General features: G+C 40.4%; 1 protein-coding gene and 1 long non-coding RNA gene across 7 annotated transcripts in view; one reads left to right on the top strand and one right to left on the bottom strand.

The window, feature by feature from the left end:
- LOC145505996 (uncharacterized) overlaps positions 1-18,786 on the bottom strand; it is a 191,826-nt gene that overhangs the window by 60,163 nt on the left and 112,877 nt on the right. The window lies entirely within an intron of this gene.
- Positions 11,159-18,786, top strand: part of FMO4 (flavin containing dimethylaniline monoxygenase 4) — a 36,918-nt gene continuing 29,290 nt past the window's right edge. For 3 of the 6 annotated variants that reach the window (XM_081489509.1, XM_081489515.1, XM_081489510.1), the window contains exons 1-3: positions 11,159-11,425; positions 15,198-15,337; positions 18,328-18,516. In XM_081489509.1, coding sequence (XP_081345635.1) covers positions 15,206-15,337; positions 18,328-18,516 — 321 coding nt within the window. In that variant the 5' untranslated portion in view covers positions 11,159-11,425; positions 15,198-15,205. Of the gene's footprint in view, positions 11,426-15,197; positions 15,338-17,747; positions 18,517-18,786 lie in introns of all 6 variants that reach the window. The other 3 variants (XM_081489511.1, XM_081489512.1, XM_081489514.1) reach the window with 3 other exon arrangements.

The raw sequence follows: 18,786 nt of genomic DNA, 5'->3' as shown, positions 1-18,786 counted from the left end.
CCTTTCTTCATTAGTTCTTGGAGGGTTTTTCATATGTGTCTGAGGACTAAACAGAAGGTTATAGTGAAACAGCAAAACGTAGCTAGTGTTTCAGTGAGATCACCTCCAATGTCTTTGACCCACTTGAGAAGGCTCAATGAGTTAAAGCCCTCTGCTATCCCTTGAAGTGTGTCTGTATGTGGTATTACTCTAAGAGAAGCACGCTACTTGCCAATGATATTTATTTATAGCTTTTTAATATCTAGAGAGAGGTTGTCAGCCATATGGCCCTGCAAGTGCCATCTAACTTTTTCCCAGGAGTTGGTTATAATGGTTATAACCAGATTGGTTATATTCCTGAGGGGAAGAGGCACACAAAAAAGTAGTAATGTTCCAGTCACACTTTAAATATATTTGTAATTTAAGATTTTGTACTTCTCTTAAGAGTAGCACTGCATTTTCTAACTCCACCAACCTGTCAGTAACCTCCTTATCTATATGAGTTTGGGCTCCTCAGTATACTCTGAGATTTTTGTGTATGCCTGGAGACAGTCTTTTTTGTACCTTGATGAGGCTGCCAGAACCCAAATGTCTCCAATTTCTGGAGGAGGAGGCAGAGAGAAAAGAAAAATGTTTTAATTTTACTCACAGGTGTAAGTCACTAAATTGTTTTAAACCATCAGTGACTTGAGCAGAAGAGTTTTTTTATATCTGAAAACAAAGATTAGAAGCCAGTAATGTTTCAGACAAAAAGTCATGAAAATTGTAGTAATATTTAGCAGTCTGTTCAAGCTCATGTAGCCAATCTTTTTGTTTCGTGGTTCTTGTCTGACGACAAAGGAGGTCAGTGAAAGTGATCGTCTCCAAGAAGCTCATGAAATTTTTGCCAGTGTTTGTACAACCTATCCAACAAAGTAGGTGCCCTGATCGCTGGAGATTGCAGAAAATGTATTTTAACCATTTTTTTTTCCATTGTGAGATATTAACCCTACAGCCAGGAAAGGCTTTATCCTATCAAATAAAAGTGAGGTTTGTCAGGGAGCCGGGAAAAGCCAAGCAGCCATCTTGGATTTCCCATAGCCCAACTGTTTGGTTTATAGTCATTTTTCCATTTTAAATTTCCTGATGAGGGGTTAATTTTGTAGACGCAGAATGAACTTTGTCTATGAGTGTCATCGTCTCCATAGATCATTGTGAAATAACACTCATTCATTTTATCAAAGTAACAAAAGGTTTTAAAAGCAAGGATGAATCACTTAAAGACCAAGAAATTTACACAGTCTGTTATCAAAAGCCATATTCCAAGAAGACTTTGGTTTTTTTTAACAGGAAGAGAAAATCAAATTTTGGTACCAGCTTATATTCATTGTGAAACAAAGTTATTCACTTAGTCAAACTAACAATAAAAGATTTCAAGGGCAGTTTAATGTCTTAAGAAACTTGTATCATGCACAAAACTCTCTTCCACTTGCCACAAACCTTTTTTACACTTCTGTATTCATCACTCTATTTGTCCATTCAGAGAACAGCCACCTGTAAGTTCAAGTGTATTTCCTTTTTCCTTAATAGAATGTAATTCCATTCTTTATACCTTTTTATTAAAAACACACATCTTACTTTCCTTTAGCAACCATGAACTGTACTTTGTATCATCATTCTGTAGATTGGTAAATATAAATCACCCAAAGCTATGTCATTTGCAAAAGTATCTTCACAAAGTCAATAAATAAACATTGATACGAGGTATCAATTCAATAGTGAATATTTCCCAATTCACACAAGCCTGAAATTCATTTTAGTTTAATTTTTTTTGAATTTGAATTGTTTGATTCATAACCACTTACTTCTCTTTAGGCCAATTAAATAGAGCTCATTGACCAATCAGCCTTTAGCAATTTTGTCCAAGGACGAAGACACACACTGAGACACACATAAATTTAAACAGACATATAGACAGAGATCTCATAGTTTTCTGCTTGATATTAAAATGTCTCTCTTTTTTTGTTCAATATTTAAAATGTCTCTTTGCCCCTTCTTATTTTCTTGGTTTGAGTTCTACCAATTTGTTCATGGCTGGAGTTCCAGATAGAGTGGGCTGTGTATTTCAAGGACATGATAAGAGTTAACTTCAGGTTTTTTCCCAGGCCTGTTTTTGTTTCTCAGGCAGAACTGGAGCTCCACAAAAGTATTTTAACAAGCCAGCTTTTTCTTAATTGCACGTGCAAAAGAATCGGTTTTGCAATTTCAAAAAGACCATTTTAACCAGTTTTCTCCGGAGTCTAAAGAATATCATGGCCATTAAGTATCAAAAATGTCATCTCTCCTTTTTGTAGTCAGTTTCATAGCTAAAATTTAAACCAGAGAGTGTTCAAATTGGCTCTAATGACAGGGGTAGTCTGTCTGACAAGGTGTTGTCCCAGCAGGGATAGTCTCTCCAGGGAGGTGAGGTCTTCTCTTAAAGTAAAGAAAGCCTGTCCTTTAACCTCTCTTTTCTCCCAGGCTCTTATGTAGTATCACCTCACCTGTTGTATAGCCTGATCTTCCATAAGCACTTGATCTTGAGTTCTCCCCCAATTTCCACTCCCTATCAATTGATCTAAAGAGATGGGGATCTGTCTGGCTTGGTCATGAGCCACCATGATCAAATGGGACCCCTCAGCTAGTCCCTGCACAATTTCCAAAGTAAAGGAGAATTTACTCCATAATTTTGAGCAGCTTGCTTAAGTTCCTTTGGTATTTGAAGGGAATCTGTTTGTGTACAGCCTCATACACCCCATTAGGATTATTAGGATCTTTCCCAGGAGCTATTCGTTCATGTATCGTCATTGAAAATGTCATAGTCATAGCCTCCAAGTCACCCTCCTGTAAAGCCTGACAAATACCTTTCTGGAGGGGTGACAGAACTGCTGTCTCTCGTAAGGAAGGAAAAGTTTAAGCCACTCCAGCAGTTAAGACAGGAGGAGGAGGAAGAGGAGGTAAAGGAAATTCATCCTCCCCAAACAAAGGTGCAGAAGGAACTGTAGCTTTGAGAGTCTCCTGCGTTTTTTGTTCTATCCCCTGCGGCTTTGCATATTCAGGTTCTCCCTTTGATGAGGTTTCACCTTCATCCTTACTCCCTTCTGAGCTTTCTGGTGTCTAAAGAGGTTCTAAAATAGATTTTATCAGTGTCCAAATTGACCAGATAGATACAGGCAAGGGCACTCCCTTGCAAAGAAGTTTCTCTAATTTACTACTCCCATGTTCCTAAACCTAAAGTACCCAGAGAAGGGAACCATAGCAATGTTTCTCAATGGTTTGTAAAAGCTCCAATAGCCGGCCCTCACTTATTTTTGTTCCCCCTGCTTTCAAAAGCTGCCTTAAGAGGCATATATAGGCCCGGTATTGTTCCGAGCTTTCTGAATTTCCCATATTTAACCCTGGTTTCAATGTCTGAGAGAGTGTTATTTACCGCAAAGGGGGATTTTCAGAGCCCTCATCCCACTCTTCTCCCGGACCGTGCGCCAAAATTTCAGCTTCAGTTTCTCTCTCCTTCACTTCAACTTCAGTTTCACTTCAGTTTCTCCTTCACTTCAGTTTCGAGATCCTTCACTTTCGAGCCCCACGTTGTGCGCGACTTGCTGCAGCCAGCACAGCAGCTAGGGATCGAAAGTGGTCAACGCACACAGTTTGGGAAAAAGAAACTAGAGGCAGAATCAAAGTTTTAAAGATGGGAAGGGGTGACTCAAGACCTCTTGGGTCAAGAGCCCTGTTCCTCAGAGCCACATGATTTTTATTTAGTGTCTTGGCAAGCAGAAAGTATCTGTTGTGTTATGATGAAGTCAGCCTCCTGTGTCCCTGATCACGACTCCCATTTTATTGATTCCTTTAAACTAGCTTTGTTATTTTCTCATACAAGGGCTATCACTTAGCTGGAGGTCACAGACCCTCATATGCCTTGGGAAAACATCTTAGTGTGTGCACACGCAGTGTTCTGAACTTGTGCTGACCTGGCGTTCCAAGGTCCACACTATGTTCTTCCTTAGCTTAGCAGGGTATGAGAACCCCAACTAATCAACTCGATGTACTTTTATTTGGGTTATGCTCTATTTTGTTTTTATTCTTTTCCTATAGTGATTTTCTCATGGCTTAGCCAGAGCAACAGGCGGCTGACTATTAACCCCTGTGCACCACAACAAAGAGTAGCCCCTGCTCATCACAACTGAGAAAGCCCACACAAAAAAAGCAATAAAGACCCACACAGCCAAAAATAAAAGAATAAGATAAAAAAAATTTTTTTAAAGAATCTAAGCCTCAATCAACATCAGCAGAGGGGAACACATCACCAAAATTCTCTTCTGTAAAAGCTGTCCTACAAAATCTAGACAAAAGGAGACATCTCAGAACATTAGAGGAGGGTGGTGATTGTGAAAAGTAAATGTTATTAAACAGGTTGGGACAATTTTGTAGTGTTCACCAAAATGTTAAATGCATATATTCTTTGGCACAGCAATGACACATCTTAGACTCTATCCTATAGAAATGGTCATGTGTACAAAGATGTTTATTGCATTGCTTATAACATTGACGAAGAGAAATAGTGTCAGCAGTGGAATGGTTAAATAAATTGGGGCGCATCCTAACTTCAAGAAACAGAAACTCAACTCCAACTGGCATAACAAGAAAATATTGTGGTTCATCTAACTAGAGTCCAGAGGTAACGTGGGCTTCAGGATTGCCCAATCCAGTGGCTCCAGTGCCATTTCTCCAGCTTCCTTGGCTTTGCCCTTCTGCCTTGACTCAGCTCCTCCTCAGCATGCTAAGAGAACAGCTGCTGCAATTACAGACTACAACCTGTAGAAAAAGAGAGAATTGCCTCCAAAATTCCTTCAGAAGCAGAATATGGCAGACAGCAACTTGTACTTTAAAAGTCTGTTTACCCCTTCTTCCTGGTCACATGGCTCCCTAACTAAGAACAACCTTTCCCTGTCTTTCTTGCAGCTGGTGTGGTCATGTGATCATTTTCTTGTGAATGGAAATGATGTGTGTGGTTTCTCCTTCAATTACTTAAAAGGGAATTGCTTACTCTGGACTTCCTCACTTTCTCCTTTTTGAGAGCAACCCAGTTTCAACCATACAAAGTCTTCAGAGATGACAGAATAACAAGATAGAAGGCAAAAGTTTCTCCGAGTGACTCAGGCAAGAAAGCCGCCTTACTAGTCTAGAGTGGGCAAATGGTTGCATGGCAGAGAAATAAAATTTTGTCTTATTTGTTCCACTGTATTTGAGAGTCTCTGCTACATCAGCTTCCCTTTGCACTATAGAAACAAATTAAAATCTCCAGTGCATCTCTCCTCATGTTTCAAGTCCTCACACATAAACTGCATCAAAGCCTCCTTCTAATCATGTGCTAGGAGGATGGGATTCTCCTTTGATTAAAAGACCCACACACAGAGCTGGGGGTGAGGTCAGCTGTCTCCAAGAGGCTCAGAGCAGCATGGAGAAGCTGTGAATCAACCTCTGACTCAATGTCTCTCTCTTTCTCATGACTCCTGTCATAATTCTCAGTGATTTCAAAATCAGACATACTGTCTTTCCATGTCATGTCCAATCAGTTCCTTAACCTATCTCCCTCTAACAATCTTATCCTCCATCTGTCTCAATCACCTACTGCTATATCTGCATGCATGCTAAGTCACTTCAGTCTTTGCAACCCTATGGACTGTAGTCCGCGAGGCTCCTCTGCCCATGGGATTCTCCAGGCAAGAATACTGGAGTGAGTTGGTGTGCCCTCCTCCAAGGAATCTTCCCGACCCAAGGATTGAATCTGCTGGTTCAGCTGCAGCTCCTGCACTGCAGGCAGATTCTTTACCGCTGAGCCACCAGGGAAGCCCACCTAGTACTATGTTCATATGCAAAACCAGTGCTGTCCAATTGAATTTTCTGCCATGATGAAAAAATTTAATCTTCATCCTCTAGTGCAGTAGCCACTAGCCACGTGTGCCTGTTAAGCACTTGAAATGTGGCTAGTGCCAAATAAAAATGAATTTTTAACTTAATGTTGATTTATATGTAAATTTAGAAAGCTATAGGCTTCCTTGGTGGCTCAAACAGTAAAGAATCTGCCTGCGATGCAGGAGACCTGGGTTCGATCCCTGGGTCAGGAAGATCCCCTGGAGAAGGGAATGGCAGCCCACTCCAGTATTCTTGCCTGGAGAATTCCATGGACAGTGGAGCCTAGTGGGCTATAGTCCATGGAATCGCAAAGAGTTGGACACGACTGCGTGATTAACACTTGCAGAAATTAGGAACACATTTAGAAAGCTATATATGGCCAGTGGCTATTGTATTAGACAGTGCAGGTCTTGGCTATACTATCCTCAACAAGTGTAATTCTCCACTATCTGAATTACAAACATCCCACTCTCCACCAACATCATCGTATTCTTCTGGTTAACTCTTCTAATGTGATATTCCCTTCAAACACCTGGGACTTCCAATCCAAACATTCCACCATCTTTCACTGTCCAGCCTCCCTTTATTTTCTCATCTCCTTCATTACCCAGTTTAGAGTTCATGATTCTATAACATCACATTTGCATACTCTCAGCTCCATTGTCTTTTCTGATTCATTCACACTTGCATGGTAGGACTCGAACTCTGGCCAAAATCCAACTCTTCTCTGACTTCAAACCTCACCAGAGCACTTCATCTTAGATAGAGGAAAAACATTCAGCTTCCTAACTGATCACTCTTCAACTCATGCCGATCCTACGGCCCCCCAAACCCTGGTAGATTTCTTTAATTCCTTCACTTCCCAATCTCATGTCCTAGATAATTATCATGTCCTAGATAATCTCTTCTTACTACAAGTCTCTACCACTTCCTTCTTACCTCACTCTCAGAGAAAAAATAGTAGCAATTAGCAGATAACTTTGACAGATTTCCACCAACTTCTCTCCCAAACTGTTGAGTTTTCCTCTCTACTTGGTTATTTGCCACAGTACATAAATATGCCTTGCTATTCCTGATTTTAAAAACCCTCCCAAACCACACAACTCTCAGCAAACACTTTTATACATCAGAGGGCTTCCCTGGTGGCTCAAACTATGGTAAAGAATCTGCCTGGAATGTGCAAGACCCAGGTTCAATCCCTGGGTCGGGAAGATCCCTTGGAGAAGGGAATGGCTACCCACTCCAACATTCTTGCCTGGAGAATCCCATGGACAGAGGAGCCTGGCAGGCTACAGTCCATGGGGTCACAAAGAGTCAGACACAACTGAATGACTAACAGGAAAAAAAAAAACATGATCTGATTTATGATTTAGAAAGATAGTTCTGAAGAACAGTTTATAGGCGAGCAACTGGAAGTGAGAAAACTAAATAAAAGGCTATTTTAGGAGATTAGTTCCAGTAGTAGCAAACTCAATAATGTTGATCATTCTTAAACTAGACCCTTTGGAGGGTGGAAAACTGTTATGGAATAGGACAAACTAAAGAGATCTAATAGCTAAACATAACTTATAAATTTTGACTGATTCTTTAATCAGGAGAAATATAACCATAAAAAGTGGTATGTGGTTCAATGTATGCAAGTCAATTAATGTGATATACCACATTAACAAAATGAAGGATAAAAATCACATGATCATCTTAATAGATAAAGAAAAATCATTTGACAAAATTCAACAGTTTCATGATTAAAACTCTCAACAAACTACATGTAGAAGGAATTTACTTCAACATAGTAAAGGTCATATATGACAAGTCCACAGCTAACATCATACTTAATTGTGAAAAACAAGACAAGAATGTTCACTCTTGCCACTTAGATTCAACATTGTACTGAATGTTCTAGCTAGAGCAATTAGACAACAAAAATAAAGTATTCAAATCATAAAGGAAGAAGTAAATTATCTCTGTTTGCAAATGACACGATTTGCATATAGAAAACCTTTAAATACTCCACACAAAAAAGTTAGAACTATTAACAATAAACAGAGCTATAGTGATTAGAACAGTATGATACTAGCATAAAGACAGACATACAGAGCAATGTAACAGAATAGACAGCCCAGCAATAAACCCACACATATACAGTTAGTAGATCTTTGATGAAGCTGCCAAGATCACAGAAAGGGTAAAGGACAGTCTCTTCAACAGATGGTGTTGGGAAAATTGGATATTCACATGCTAATAAAACTGGACCATTCTCTTACACCATGCTAAAAAATCAATTCAAAATGTATTAAATACCTAAATGTAAGAACTGAAACTATAAAACTCTTAAGAGGTAACATATTGAAATAGTTTCTTGACATTGTTCTTAACAATGAATATGACACCAAAGGCACAAAGGCACAAAAACAAAATAGACAAGCAAGATTTCATCAAACTAAAAGTCTCTGAACAGCAAAGGAAACAACAGAATGAAAAGACAACCTACAGAATGAGAAAATGTTTGCAAACCATACATCTGATAAGGGGTTAACATCCAAAATACATAAGGGACTTCTACAACTCAATAAATAAATACAAATAACCCAATTCAAAAATGGGCAAAGAACTTGAATGGACATTTCTCTAAAGAAGATATACAAATAACCAACAGGTATATTAAAAAGTATTCAGTTTCACTAATTATCAAGGAAATGTGAATCAAAACCACGATGAGATATCACATCACATCTGTTAAGATTGTTGTTATCAAAAGCAAAATGAAAGATAACAAGTGTTAGGATGTGAAGAAATCAGAACCCTTCTCCACAGTAGGTGGGGAAGATAGTGCAGCTGCTATGGAAAATAGTATGGAGGTTCCTCAAAAAAATTAAAACTAGAAGTACCATATGATCCAGCAATCTTACTTCTGGGTATTTGTGCAAAAGAATTGAAATCAGGATCTCAAAAAGATATTTGCATTACCAGGTTCATTGCAGCATTATTGACAATAGCTAAGATATGGGAACAACCTAAATGTCCATGGACAGATGAATGAATAAAGAAATGTGGTATATACATACAGTATAATATTATTCAGCTCTTAAAAAAGAAAAGAAATTGTGCAATATGGGACAGCATTGATGAACCTGGAGACATTACTGTAAGTGAAATAAGCCAGTCACAAAAATACAAATCTGTATTATTCTATTTATATGAGGTATTCAAAATAGTTAAATTTATAGAAGGAAACAGTAGAATGGTGCTTGCCAGGGACTGGAGGGAGAGGGAAATGGAGAGTTGTTGTTCAATGGATATAAACTTTCAGTTAGGCAAGATGAATAAATTCTAGAGATCTGCTGTTCGATGTAGTGCCAAGAGTTAACAATACTGTATTGTGGATTTTAAAAATTTGTTAAAGATTTGTTAAGAGGGTGTATGGCTTCCCAGGTGGCTCAGTAGTAAAGAATCTGCCTGCCAGCGCGGGCGACTCGGTTTCAATCCCTGGGTCGGGAAGATCCCCTGTAGGAGGAAATGGCAACCCACTTCAGTATTCTTGCCTGGAAAATCCCATAGACAGAGAAGCCTGGTGGGCTACAGTCCATGGGGTTACAAAGAGTTGGACACTACTTTGCGACTGAACACAGCGCAGCAGCAAGAGGGTATACCTCACTGCAAATATTCTTAACCAAAAACAAACAAAGGTCCATGAGGAAACTTCTGGAGGTGATGAATGTGTTGATTACCTTGAGCTGTGATGGTTTCACAGATGCATGCATATGTCCAACGTCATCAAATTATATACGTTAAATATATACAGGGTTTTTTTTGTATATCAATTAGGCCTCAATAAAGCCATTTGCCAAAAATGAGAGGGTAAATATTTAACACATGGCTGGGGGTGAGGGACATCCCAAATTTGTAATGTTTGCCAGTTTCTGTGATGTAAACATCCCCACCATGAACAATGTCAAGCTATTGTGTCAAACATTACTATGTGTAATGCCAAGCTATCACTGAACTTGGAAGACATACATATTCCCTTGTGCAGACCAGCCCCAGTACACCACTAGATGAGAACATTTTCGGGGACAACTGGAGAAATTTGAAAGTGGACTGTATGTTGGATGATACTGAAGTTATATTGACTTAAATGTAGTAATGATAATGATTCTGTGGGAAAATGCCCTTACTTTTGTGAAATAAATGCTGAAATATTCTGATGGCATCCTGATGTTTGAAGACTACTGTCAGATGTGTGTGTTTAGGTGTATGTGTGTCTGTGTCTCTGGGTACATGTGTGTGGAGAAAGAAAAAGAGAGCTGAAGAAAATGACAATGTGTCAAGAGGTTGCTAGTTGATGAAATGGGTGAGGGGTACGTTAGTGCACATTAATCAAACTGTGTTTTCAACTTTCCTCTGGGCTTAATATTTTTCAAAATAAAAATTAGTTTGTTGCCAACAGAAGATTTTATACAAAAATCTAATTTGTAGTTTCTATTAAAAGGAATCTAAAACCTTGCAATTTGGGGCTTATGCTCTCAAATAACGCCATTTAGTTAAACCTAATACATGGCGGAAGTGCTTTCCAGTCAGATCTTGTCCAGGCCCTCCTCCCTCATTTAGGTTACCTTCCTGACTCCTGGGGGTATCTGCATTTGCGCCACTGGGCTAGAAAATGTTCAATGAGACTAAGATGGTCTTTGACACTGAATTCCAAGCACTCAGTGGAGGTGTTTAGTATTCTATTATTCTATCATTGCCAGTGCTTCTGTAATTATTTCTCTTCTCCTGCCCTAGGCTAACATCTAAAACCAATTTTAAGCTTTTTCAAACATGTTTTACCAGCTCCCTCTGCTGACCTTTTCTGAAAAGATGAAGCTGCTTAAATTCCTTATAAGTTCTGAATTTTGAAATCACACTTTTAGGGTTAGGGAACTAACCCTACTTGGGAGAACTTGATGACACAATAGTCACCTAATTGGCCTTCTCCTATGGACAGTTCCTATAATAGTTCAAGAGACTAATTCAAGAGTCAGAATTTAGTTAAGCGGAACGCCCGATTCACTGGGGATTGTGGTTTGGGGTGATTTGGCGCCCTCTAAAGGCTACGGCGAGAAGAGCAGTCGCTTACCACGTGCTCCCCTTTAAGTTTAGAGCGCCGTCGGAACTGTGACGTTTAGGAGGGTGGGGGAAAGGGGCAGAAGTCTCTTGTGGCTTTCCAATCCGACAACCCTATTCTAATTCGTCATTGAGCCCTCCCTCCAGATCACGGAAGTTTCAACTGGTGCCCTACACAACTTTTTTTCCCTCAACGAGTATATTTTCAGCTGTCATCAGCATGACAGGAAAAACGGCAGGTTTTTGTTTTAAACCGAGAGCGCTTTGATTAGTCAGCATTCCTTTATTTTTTATTTTCTTGTAGAGCAAAGAGTTTGCGTTTGGAATTTTTTTTTTTTTTAAAGACAAACACTGTCTTTGGCTATTGGCTTTGAGAAATCATTTGTAAAAGTACCTGCTCTGTGCCAACAAGGTAAGTGTCCTGGATTTTTTTCTTTTAATGGGGAAATGTTTCCAGAAGCTGCTTTCACAGAGGGTAAATATTCCCCTTGGTGAGTGCACGCCTTAGAAATAAGTGTGATCCTCTCTTTGGAGAGTCTCTTGATTAGGGTTAAGGCAGCAATTAGGGAGAAAACCAGGAAGCAAAGGAACTTCTTAAGGAAACAAAGTTATGCTATCGAGAATCCAACTGGAAGGAAGGTGTGGTGAGAATAACAGAATTGTGGGACTGTCTGTGATTCCAGGCTCCTTTCTGATTTCATCTTTTGGATGAGATGGAATTGCCTGTCACTGAGAAACACAAAATATTCCGCAAGTGTCACGTTCGGAAATATGGTAGCAAAGGAAGAACACTGGTAGAGTGATATAATAAGAAATATAAACAGATTGAAGTCCAAACTCATATAAATCATAATCAACTGTATGATTTGCTAATCATCCAAGTCTCTCTATGTCTCAAAAATGACTGCTACATTTTATGGTGTGTCAGGTATGGGATAGGGTTTTCCTGTTGTTCAAAAATCCAACTCAGTAGATTAGGGCTTCTTCTATTAAGGAACTAAATATCAGCAACCTTTGACCTACAATGGACCTTACATTTATACCACACTCTTACAGTTTACAAAGAGCTTAGCACACCTTATGTCCTCCCAGCCCGTCAAGCCTGCAGTATTCTCCCCTGCCTTTCAATTTACACCTATTTGGGGCATCAATTATCTGTCACTTGGGTGTTTTTGCTCAGGAAAAACACAGCCTAGTACGTGTCTCTAGCTAGGTCTCCAGGCATAGCTAAGCAGCCCAAGAGTGTCTGCAAGCATTTGTACCCAGAGCATGCAGCTATTACAGGACATACTGCTTGATATCATGTGTGTCAGCCTCTGTCTATGTAGTGGCATCTTCTTGTGGACAATCACTGGGTCTGTATTTATTACTGTTATTTAGTCACTGATTCTTAATCATTCTAGGGGCCCCCAAACTTAGCTCAGTATCTGCCCTTAGAGTTACATAGAGTGCACGTGTGGAGTGAATTAATTTGCTGCCAGTCTATTCACTGCAGCACATTTTGCATTTTAACCAGATCACTTAACAACTATTTCTTTCATATTATTATTGCAAAAACACAGCACAGCAAGATCTTCCAATTCCACACTTCTCCCTCGTGCCCTGGAAATGTGTGTGTTCTTATCGGTGGAGGCCATTTATTTCTGATTAAAAGCTATCTAGACCTTTTACTCTCCAGTCCAAAGGAAGCCATAGGTGTGTTTGCCTCTGTGTTTCCAAACTTGTTGATAAATTTTATCTGTGTGAGATGTCTTCTCCAGAAAGAAGAGAGGAAAAGAGGGACTAGTTAGGGAGGTGGGAAATGAATCCTGAGTAAATATTTGGTGCTAGGCAGTTTTGTGTAATTATTATCCCAGTTTCAGACTCAATCCTTCCGTGTGACTGTGTTTCTTATTTGCAAACAGTAAATCTTAAAGTGTATAAGTGGGTCGTTTGGGGGGCACATGGCTCATCAGTTGCAGAGACAGAGTTCAAACCCACTTCTGCTGCCTCCAGATTCCATTCTTACTGCAGACTACCCAACTCTTCCAAAATCAAAAAGAGACTCCTAAAGAAACTGAAAGTCTCGGGGGCGGGGGGGGGGGTGGGAGGGAAGAGTGTAAATTTTGCTGTAAATAGTGAAGCCAGGCAGGAAGTTCTCAACCTTACAAAGGGCGGGATGGCAAGTAAGAGTTTGAAACAGGCAAGCCTAGAAAAGCCCTCTGATCCTTGCTGCAAGTCCCTGTGTCCTCCTCTGGAACCAGGTGAGTCTGAGGGGTCCAAGGGCTCAGAAGTCTTCTTCTGCCCTCTGTAAAGTCACTAACTCCCTTTGTCTTTGTGCCTAGGGGTCCTTTTATTTTTTATTTTTTTCCCCAGAGCTTTCTCCTTTCTCACTTGTATTAACCATACCTCTCTATTTTCTATATTTTGATGCTTTGACAGTTAAGGCCTTGCTGATGCCGAAGGGACTGCTGCTCCCAGGCTTAACCAGTTCCTTGAGGTAGTAAACCGCCCTCCTGGGAGGGTGACTTTTTGAATACAAACCAACCAATCCAAAGCCTATTTCCCCCAACCACCTCCTGTACTGACACTCCTTCTTCTTGTGCCTGGGGGTTCTGATTTGGCTAGAGAGAAACTGCAAAGCCCTGAGGACAAACGCCCCACCGTGAACCCAACCAGAAAGCATGGCAGCAAACCTGAGCTCAAATGAGGGAAGAGGCTCAGTAGCAGGAATCATGGGACACTTCAGACTCTCAGCCCAGTGAGATGTGCACATCCAGGCTCATACTCAGATATCTAGAGTCTCTCTTGACTCAGTCTCTTACTAGCAGACTTGCCTTAAGTCATGTTCAAAGACTCAGCAGTTACACCTGGGTCCACATGACACTTCAAAGCCCTCCATGTGACATAAACCTGGTTCGCTGTAATTAACTCAGTGTTAACCCATCTGATCAAAGAAAAATGTGTGTTGATATTTGCAGAAGCCCAAAACTACAATTTTAAAAACCTGATATAAATTTTCATGACATCTTCATGCTTCCTCCAATCTTTCCTGACAAGGATAACATGTGATCTCATCTTGGTCTCTAGAATGTGCCATATGGATTTCCTTGGGGACTTGGTTCTGTATTACGATCAGTCAAGCTTTCATTGTTCAAAGTTAAGAACTTCCCCTCAATTCATGTAGTATCTTTTTTGCTGGCAGGACATGACCTATAACTAGCTACTCTTTAGGACTGTAGATGCTTGGAATAAAAATGAACGTTTTTGCTGGTTGGAGTTCCTAGGATTTTAGAAGGGTTGCTGCTGCTAAGTCGCTTCAGTCGTGTCCGACTCTGTGCGACCCCACAGATGGTAGCCCACCAGGCTCCCCCATCCCTGAGATTCTCCAGGCAAGAATACTGGAGTGGGTTGCCATTTCCTTCTCCAGTGCATGAAAGTGAAAAGTAAAAGTGAAGTCGCTCAGTCGTGTCCGACTCCTAGCGACCCCATGGACTGCAGCCTACCAGGCTCCTCCGTCCATGGGATTTTCCAGGCAAGAGTACTGGAGTGGGGTGCCATTGCCTTCTCCGAAGGGTTAGGTGATAACAAAGTGTTTTTAATACTGAGGGAATATAAAATCTTAAGGGGATCAAGACCTTTTAATCCTCAATCCAAAGGAAGCAACAGGTGTGTCTACCTGTGTGTTCCCAAATATTGATAAATTTTATCTGTGTGAGCTGCCTTTTCCAGAAAGAAGAGAGGAAAGGAAGGCATCATTAGGGAAGTGGGAAATGAATGCTGATTCAATATTTGGTGCTAGGTCTTGGCTAAACTAGCTAATAATAAGAGCAAAATTTAACTGAGTACTTACTATGTAGCAGACACACCTCTACAACCTTTCCAACGTATCTCAGTCATTTAATTTCAGGACAATGCCTATTTTAGATAGGCATTATTACTTCCACTCTCATTGTACTGATGAGAAAACTGAGGCACAGAAAGGATAAACAACTAGCCCAAGATCATACTGTAAATAAATGAAACCAGCATCCAAACCGAAACAGTCTGATTTCAGAGCCCTCATATTTAGCCAAAATATGATTCTGCCTCAGCTCAGAGACAAAAGGAGGGTGTCTATATCATTGTGAAAGTTGAATTCTGTGACAAGGGCTCCCTTCTAGCCGTGTCATATAAAGAAGCTCTGCTTAATCTGTATCATACAGAACATACCATGGCCAAGCGAGTTGCAGTGATCGGAGCTGGTGTGAGTGGCCTGTCCTCCATCAAATGCTGCTTAGATGAAGACCTGGAGCCCATCTGCTTTGAAAGAAGTAATGACATCGGCGGACTATGGAAGTTTACTGTGCGTAGTTCATACCCTCCCACCTCCACCAACCATAATCTGGCCATTTGCTTTGTCCCTGCCCAGGCGTGGTGGCTGTAGTCTATCTTGGTGATCATTAAGAGCTTCCCATGTTGCTCAGTGGTAAAGAATCTGCTTGCCAAAGAAAGAGATGAGGGTTTGATCCCCGGGTCAGGAAGGATCCCCCAGAGAAGGAAATGGCAACCCACGCCAGTATTCTGCCTGGGAAATCCCATACAGAGGAGCCTGGTGTGCTATAGAGAGAGATAAAAGACGTCTGACATTTGCAGCCAATTTCCTCCATTTGGAGACCCCTAGCCTTCCTGCCTGCTACCCTTTCACACATGCATCTGGCCAGAATTGGTCCTGGTTACTGGGAATATCAGGGTCTTCAGTGGGAATAAAGGGATCTGCCCCTGGTAGGGTATAAGGTGTCAGATGATGGAGGCCCAAGTAGTAAATGCTTCAGGGGGAAGAGAAGAGCAGCATTTAGCAGGAGCTCAGGGCTGGGGAGGTACTTCACACTGGTATGAATGAGGGAAGCCTGCATGGAGGAAGTGGCATTTGCCAGTCTTAGATGGATGGTGAAGAATACAGAATAAGCAAATATATGTAAATAATCACAACTCTAGGATTATAGTGTACTGTGCTGTGCTTAGTCGCTCAGTCATCTCCGACTCTTTGTGACCCTACAGACTGTAGCCCGCCAGGCTCCTCTGTCCATGGGGATTCTCCAGTCAAGAATACAGGAGTGGGTTGCCATGCCCTCCTCCAGGGGATCTTTCCAACCCAGGGATCGAACTCAGGTCTCCCGCATTGCAGGCAGATTCTTTACCACCAGGGAAAAAAATTTTTGAGCCACCAGGGAACCCCATAGTGTACTAGGGGAAAAAAATTTTTTTTCTGGTATACTGTGGGCCTCATCAAGCCACCAAATGTCAGTATAGAAGAAAATATTCGGTCTGGTTTGTGTACCTTCTGCTGTTTGACCCTATGGTTGGTTTGGTTTCCTTCTATTATAAAGTGATATAAACTAATTTTAGATAATAATATTGCTACTGTACAGCACAGAGAACTCTACTCAATGTTCTGTAGTGACCTAGATGGGAAGGAAATCGAGAGAAGAGTGGGTGTATGTGTATATATGACTGATTCAGTTTGCTGTACAGCAGAAACTGACACAACATTGTAAAGCAACTATACTCCAATAAAAAATAAATTTAAAAATAAAAAATAATGTTGAGTTAAACAAAAGAAAAAATACAGGACTTCCCTGGCAGTCCAATGATTCAGACTTCACACTTCCACTGCAACGGGCGTGGGTTCATTCCCTAGTTGGGAAACTAAGATCCCATATGCCATGAGACATGGCCAAAAAAAAAGAAAAGAAAAAATATAAATTAAATACAATATCAATACTCATGAGCACTAAATAAATTAACACTATTTAAATTTTGATGTAATTTCTTTCAGTTATACACATTTTTTTTTTTTTCAAAAATGCAATGGTAATATTCATTTTCATTCATTCAAGTATTTGTGATGTCCCTCTCCCAGGACACACAGGGAAAAGATAAACAGGGCCCCAACCCTCCTTAGAATCTAGTTGGGAACAGAAACTGTAAACAGATTATTGCAATGCAGTGTAATCGATTCTGTGCTCAAAGTACAGGGTACTAGGTTGGGGCAGCAGGTACGACAGCTACCTTGTGAAGATCTATAGGGTTATGGAAAGCTTCTTAGAGAATGTGATGGCAAAGAAAGAGACTTGAAGAAGAAATAAGAGATTAGCTTTGAACAAGTTCATTGGTGTCTTTAATAGAGGTCTTTTTGTTTTGTTTTTGGGTGGCAAAGACCAAGATAAGACAAGGAGTTGAGGAGTCCAGGAGAAAACAGAGGCTGTCAGTGTGTGATGACCCCTTCATGAAGATTGAGATGAGACTAAGAGAGACATGGTTTTAAGAGGATATTGTTACAGCCACGTGTTCTGGGAAACAAACTCACTCAGAAGGACAATGCAGATAGTGGAGTGCAGTTTATTACAGTGGTGGGCCCAAGGCAGAGTCTCCTCTTAGCCAAGGACCCTGACCAGTTTTTGTGAAAATCTTATATACCCTAAGAGTATGTGCCCAAACCCACCTCTCTAAATTCTCTGAAACTAGTCTAACAAAGGAAAAAAAAGATACAATCAAAGTTAACCTGTGATTCATATGCCTTAAGCCTAGGTAGTTAACAGTGGACAATTATCAATAGGCCTGTGGTCATACCCCAATAAGCATAATAGAATTTATGATTCTATTCAGTTACACAGATAATTAGGGTATTCTTTTAGGTATGGAGAGTCTAGGTATGAGCCCTGGAGTTCTTGCATCGGGGATCTGGTTTTCTAGTCAGTATGTCGTTTCCATAGATACTGGGCATATAGCTCAAAGTCCACAGTCCGGCCCAAGATGGAGTCCTGCCTTCAAGATGGAGCCTGTTCTGTTTCCTCCTTCAATATAAGTTGAAAGTGGGGGTTGTTTTGAAAATTTGAGTCTTCAGAATTTTAAATGTGGATGGGAAGGACTCAATAAAGAGAGAGTGATTGAACATGTACATAGACAATAACTAGAAAACTTTGTGAGGAATTCCTTAAGCAAAGGCAAGAAGAGGCCCAGAACCTGAGAAGAGGGAGTAATCACGGCAAGGGAAGAAGGAGAAGATAAGCAAGATGGACCATGGGCCCACGTTCATGGAACTGTTTAAAGACAGTGTTAGTCCTGCAGAGCCCTGTTAAATGTTGTTAGCTTCTTTGTAGTTTGACGAAGATATTATATTTAACAATTCCAACCACACCAGTGATTTTTGATATCTATAGCAAGGGGATCCAATGCTAAATTTTCCAGAAACTCTTTGGAATTACACGTGGAACGCTAGCTGCTGGTGATCTCTGTTCTCTTCCGCCTATCGCCCTCAGCCCGCCCCATCAAGTTAACTGTGCTTTTACACAGGAAACTTCTAAAGATGGGATGACTAGGGTCTACAAGTCACTAGTGACAAATGTCTGCAAAGAAATGTCATGTTATAGCGACTTCCCTTTCCAAGAAGATTATCCTAATTTCATGAACCATGAAAAATTTTGGAACTACCTCCAAGAGTTTGCTGAGCACTTTGACCTTCTGAAATACATTCGGTTTAAGGTAAGATGGCTTGGGTTATGGAAAGTTAATGAATAGGGGCTGGCCCATTCACCAATCTAATTGAAATGGGATGCCTAAGAAAACTTCTTCCTAATTTTCTTTCTATATGAACAAGGCAGATAATAATCCTGCTGTTCATGTTTTACTGAAGTCACTAAAATACTGAATTTCCTGGTTCTTTCTCTAAATCCAAAGTCTCATTCAGGATGAAATTTAGAATTTTTTTCAGAGGAAAGGAAAAATGGATTTTGTTCATGAAACCCATTAGAA

Source organism: Giraffa tippelskirchi, chromosome 5 (genome assembly GCF_054371585.1).
Source record: "Giraffa tippelskirchi isolate mGirTip1 chromosome 5, T2T-mGirTip1v1.2.pri, whole genome shotgun sequence".
Taxonomy (NCBI): Eukaryota; Metazoa; Chordata; class Mammalia; order Artiodactyla; family Giraffidae; genus Giraffa; species Giraffa tippelskirchi.
This window is presented reverse-complemented; position numbering and strand designations above follow the sequence as displayed.